The sequence below is a fragment of the Magnolia sinica genome, chromosome 8 (genome assembly GCF_029962835.1).
Source record: "Magnolia sinica isolate HGM2019 chromosome 8, MsV1, whole genome shotgun sequence".
NCBI classification, from domain to species: domain Eukaryota; kingdom Viridiplantae; phylum Streptophyta; class Magnoliopsida; order Magnoliales; family Magnoliaceae; genus Magnolia; species Magnolia sinica.
In genome coordinates, this window is record NC_080580.1 from 22,522,386 (window position 1) to 22,528,267 (window position 5,882).

The following is a 5,882-nucleotide window of genomic DNA, read 5'->3' on the forward strand; positions in this document are numbered from 1 at the left end:
TGAACTAGTCACTATAGAGATTAAGTGCATGTTGATTCACTCGCTATATCCAAGCTGTTCATCAAGTGGGCTCCACCATGTAAGGCTTGTTCTATTCATTGCTGGGCCATACAATAACTGAATGTGAACCGTTGACCATTGTTTTTCAACTAGCAAAGATCTGACAATAGCAATCTCAGGGGTTGAAATATCATTACCTCAACACCATATACTCATTTTTCTCACATGATCCGTCTCTCTCCCAATCAAACCATAAAATTAAAAAAATAATAATAATAATTAAAAAATGAGAAAAAACCCACCAAAAATACTAATTTTACGAGTACTCAACAAGGAAAACTAAATTTAAAATTACAGCTTATTTCATTAATCTGATATATATAACTCAGGACAAGCACATACACAGAGAGGGAATTATATATTACGTGGACCCCATCTTTGCACAGTACACATAGTTTTAAAATCGGATGAATGGGGCACACGATTCAATGATCCAGGCCACTGATTGCAGGGTCCAAATTTTGATGGTCCATTCAATCTCAACCTCTCTATCTGTTGCCTAAAGCTAGCGGTCCACATTCACATTGGGACTCAACAGATAGATGGTCTGGATTACCGAAACGGGTGGCCCACTCATCAGAATTGAAAACACATCTATACTGCACAAGTAAGTGGACCACGTATCATCTTCCACAAAACCCATCTTCCATTTACCCATGTAATAACCACAAAATTAAAACACCCATCTCTCGAAATAAATAAAACCCCAAAAAAAAAAAAAAAAAAACAGACTCACGAGTTTTAACGGTCCACAACATCTACACTAGTGGTGCACGATAACAAGCGGTGGAAGATAGAACACAAAGCGGCGCAAGATATCTCTCCGACCTTCCTCATCCCCACAAACTTCCTACCAGAACGATTCTTCTCCTTCTTAGCCTGCGAGACCACCTTTTTCCGTACTCTCCCGAAACACTTGGTGGTCCTCTCGTGTACGGTCTCCTTCCTTGAGAAGGTGTAGCTTCTCAGGTACATCTGCCTGCAGGAATAACTGTCGACCACCCTTGGGTGGTTGTGGTGGTGGTGGTGCTGGTGGCTGTGGGCCCCACGGGCAGAACCACGAGTCACGGACCTAACGAACTCAGCGTCGGACTCAGGCCACTTGTAGAGGTTGACGTACGTGGCTCTGACTGGTGCATGCGCGTCCACGCAGCTGGAGATGCAGCTGGAGGCCATTTTTCCGATGTGGGTATGGCCGGAATCTTGAGTGGGGAGGGCGAGTGTGTCAGATTTCTGGTGAAGGGAGGTTTTGGGGTATAAATCAGGTGTAATCTTAGATTGCAAGAAAAGGGTGCGTTTTTCTCTTCTTCTGTTCTTCTTTTTTATTTCCATCGGTATTATCATTGCCAATGACTGTTTCTTTCTTTCATTACTTTCTCTTTTTGGAAGAGAGGAGAGAAGGAGATATAAAAGGTTTCTTTTTCAGTAGGGAAGAAAATCTCAAATTTTGGATTTGTGATTGACGAAACTGCCCCTAGATGGGATGGATTTTATCGTAATTTTATTGGGTTTTTGGTAATTTTGCTGATTACCCCTTTTCAACGCGGATTGCCTAGTGAAGAGATAACCGTTGTTGTGATGCTCTGTGGGGCCCACCGTGATGTATGTTTTTATCCACGCCGTCCATATCTATCTAAACATCATTTTAGATCATTAATCTAAAATTGAAGCATATATAAGAATAAAGTAGACCACACTACAGAAAAAGTGGGAATAATGATATCTACCGTTGAAACATTTCTATGGCACGAAACGATGTTTATTTGTCATCCAAACTGTTAATAAGGTTAAAAAGACCTGGATGAAGAGATAATACAAATATCATCTTGATACAGAACTTCTACCTGCCACAAGAAGTTTTCAACGATAGGTGCTCAATTCCCACTTTTTCTTGTGGTGTGGTTGATTTGATAGTTGCATATGCTTCAATATTTGGACCTTCACCGTTAAAATGATCTCCAGAAACGGATGGACAGCGTAGATAATACATATACATCACGCTGGGTCCTACAGCTTATCCACACCACGCGTGGTGCACTCCTCGCTCCCCAATCCGCGTCCGTCGAGAAGAACCAGAATTCTCTACAGCACCTCTTTTAAGCGGCTTGGGAAAACACATAAGCTTGAGCCCACCGTGTAGTATATGTCAAATCCATTCCATTCATCAGGTTCTCCTCTTGCTTATAAGCTACAGTTCTTAAAAATATCCAGATTCAATATTCAGGTGGGTCACACCACAGCGAACAGTGGTGATGGAAAGAGAACCGCAGTTTTTCCCGGTGGGCCACCATGGTGCCTATCCTTCATCATTGCCGTTCATCATGTGTAATTCACTAGGATGAAGGAATTAATAAAAATATACACATTTGGGTCCATCAGGAGCACCCAAATGTGTAGTGCCGATGGTCCAACGTGTTTGACCTGATGGGGCCCACCTATGGCGATCTCAACCGATCACCTTGTGAGACTAGTCATGGATGAACCATATGGAGAAGATTTGCTGATTGTACGGTCTACTCTATAGAGGCTATTAAAGGACATTTGGGTGTAGAATTCTAACCGTTGGTGCGTCTAAGTTTCATCACTCATTTCAAGGATTAGCGGGACCCACATGATTGATCAATCAAAAGGCTGTGATTTTTCAATGAATGGTCAGATTATGGTTGAATGGTTACGATTTGGAAATTTATTAGGTTTTCAGAGTCAAAAGGAATTTAATAAACTGCTTCCATGGATTTTGCATGCGTTGCAGGGGAATGACAGCCCTAGCAGTACTCCACAAGTACAGTGACGTGGCGGGCACCCCTTCTGTACACATGGCAGGTAACTCAAATCCAAACCGTCCAAGTAATGGATCCACCGTACCCGAAGAAAAGGTTGTTTAACCTAAGCCCTAATTGATGAACTTCTCTTCACTTACTTTGGACCGTTTGCTACTCTCAGATTCTACCGTCCATTAGATTATCACGATTTGTACTAGTTAAGATCATAGTTTCAGTATAATTTTTAGTTGATAACACTAACAACAATGGGTCCCACTATTTTGACAGGTCAGATTCCACGTCCATGCCACGTGTACGGTAGGGGAAGCATCCTGCAAACTAATTTTGGTACAATGCTCAGCATCGTAGCATTAGGGTTTTCTTACAGATTATGATATGAAACTCTTGGCGGTGGCCCTCCGACTCGTCTGATGTATACAGAAATCTGTCCTTGATCGAGGAAAAAGTACACTGACGTGGCACACACTACGTGGTCGGATTAAGTATCAAGTAGGCCCACCATGTGGGTCCGTATATAGCTCAAAAAATAAATAAATAACACAGACCTGATGGCCCATGTCTAAAGTCCTTGGATTGGACGGTTAGGATTGCCTGATCAGTGAGGTTTTCGATTGGTGGACACTATGTGATGGGTGTGATCACGTCCACTTCCTTTACATCTACGGTTACGCTTTTAAATGTTTTCCAATAACTCTTTAAAAATCAATTGGTTGGTGCAAATTAAATGACAGTAGGTTAACTTGTCGAGACATGGGCCCAGTAAAGGTCGGGCCCACTTTGGGTTGACCCTCGAGCCCACGTTGGTTGAACCAGGGTTTAGGTTTTAGGTATTATAATTAATGGATCTGTCTGCCTGAAGCGGCGTATTTAAAATGGACATTGATGTGCCAAGGATTTGTCTTTTGGGCTAGGCCGTACTATTAACTCGATGGGAATGGCCCATTCAACCCCAATTACAGCATTCACCGTTGGTTCCATAAAACAATAGGGACAAATATGGCAGAGATTTTAAAATCTCACCATATTTTGACAATATTTTCTACGGATTTTTAGGGCAAAATTGCTGAGGAATCTTTTTTCTCTTGAAGTAGTGACGTTAAAGGCCTTGTAGCGTTGTACAGGAGTTGAACCGAGTCGAGCTCGGCAAGGCTAAGCTCTGCTCTGCCAGATACTAACCCTAACACTAGCTCGGCTCAGCTCTATCTTTAAGCCTGACGGGCCAGCCTGGATTGGCTCTGTCAGCAGCTTGGGCTAGTTCAAGCTGAGCTCGAATCTGTGAGACATTTTTTTAAACATACATAATGCATATTCAATCTTTAACAAAAGACAAAATACTACCAACACCTTGTAAATATATCATCAAACACTCAGCAAACAAGGTAAAAAAAAAAAACAAGATATGGCGGCAGTTATATAATGTTAACTTTTTATTTTATTATTATTATCATTTTTATGTGATTTGTTTCGTATACATTTCTCTCTCTCCACTTGCCGAACCTACTGCGAATGTACTTATTTGAAACAATACTTTATTGAGTCATTTCATTAAACCTCCGAGCTCAAACTCAGCTCGAAATTTTTTGGGAGCTCCAACAACCAAGTCAACTTGAATTGAATTTCAAGCTGAGGTGAGCCGAGCTTTTCTAAGTCAAGTCGAGCAGGCTTACCGAGCTAAGTAGATTACATATGATGGACACCATATTTTAAGGGTTCCTGGCCCAATCTTTTCACATCTATTTAGAAATTACGCTGAGCTGTGGTCCACTTTTTTAGTCTTGGTTAAAATTTGAGTCGATGGATCCACCATCTTGAACCTACTTACAATCACGTCGGGTCTGGTCCAGTATTTTTTGAAGTGTTAGCCACATCTTGAACCTACTTACAATCACGTCGGGTCTGGTCCAGTATTTTTTGAAGTGTTAGCCACATCTTGAACCTACTTACAATCACGTCGGGTCTGGTCCAGTATTTTTTGAAGTGTTAGCCACCCCTGCTAGGGATTGATACCTAGACCTCAATGTTGAAACGAGGTATCTTTCACTTAGTCTACCACTTAGCTATGGATATGGGTGTGGGTCTAGTTGAGTTAATTATTTATTACACATTACATATGCTAAATATATATTATCTATTCTAAGAAAGAAATGAAGTTTGCTAACAGTTTAAACGCCACTCACGTGTCAACGTGACACATACGTGCAATCTAATCCATTGGGTGGGTGTGCCCATATAAATGCTTCTTTTTTTTTCGCCCTGTTGAGTACTCAGGGTTCGGATCGGGTCGGGATCCTCAGATCGAAGATCCAGACCCGAAAGGAACCGGACCCACCAAAACTCAAACATAATCAGGACCCGACCTGAACCCCATCCGTTGATTGACTGACCCATACCTCTCATGCATGTCATGTGGCCACGTGTCCCTCAGATCACTTCTTCTATCTCTTTCCTCGATCAAATCGCTACCGATTCCACTTCTTGTCCCACTTATAGTGGGAAACCTACCGTTCTCAGCTTCATTTCCTCAACGATGTTTACAAGAGCCTTTTCCTTCTTGCATTTTTCTTCCCCACCTCCTAAACTGTGGTAACTTTTATACCATTAACATGGAGAAAATGTACATCAATCCAGACCGTCCAAGTAGTGGTCCCTGTTGTCTCTGTGGCATAACCCAAAAATCGTACAAATTGGATTATTTAAGCATCTGATATCAGGTGCTGATTTTGGACTGTTGAACTTGTCTGGTTGATCATTCATCTGATCGACGACATTGGATGGATAGAATCAACTGGATTTTCATGATATGCAAATTCCGAATGGGACCCATGATTTGGATGGGTTGGTTTGATGAATATACATTCCGGCACGTCCTACCAACTAGGAACTCTGCTTAGAAATGGTCAAAAGCGCACAAACAGCACCAACCACACAAACAAACCATCGTTGTCAAGTGGAATGGACGTGCGTTTCATAGCATAGTGATAAATCCGGTTCTCGCCAATTTATCAACATGGGAATACCTCGTAAGATATTCAGTTTTTT

At 41.7% G+C, this 5,882-nt stretch overlaps 1 protein-coding gene across 1 annotated transcript; it reads right to left on the minus strand.

Moving 5' to 3' along the window:
- Window positions 1-340: 340 nt before the first annotated feature.
- Window positions 341-1,456, minus strand: LOC131253077 (uncharacterized). Its single transcript, XM_058253904.1, has one exon. It carries the CDS (start codon window positions 1,402-1,404, stop codon window positions 802-804), a length of 603 nt encoding a protein of 200 aa, XP_058109887.1. The 5' UTR covers window positions 1,405-1,456; the 3' UTR covers window positions 341-801.
- Window positions 1,457-5,882: the final 4,426 nt, after the last annotated feature.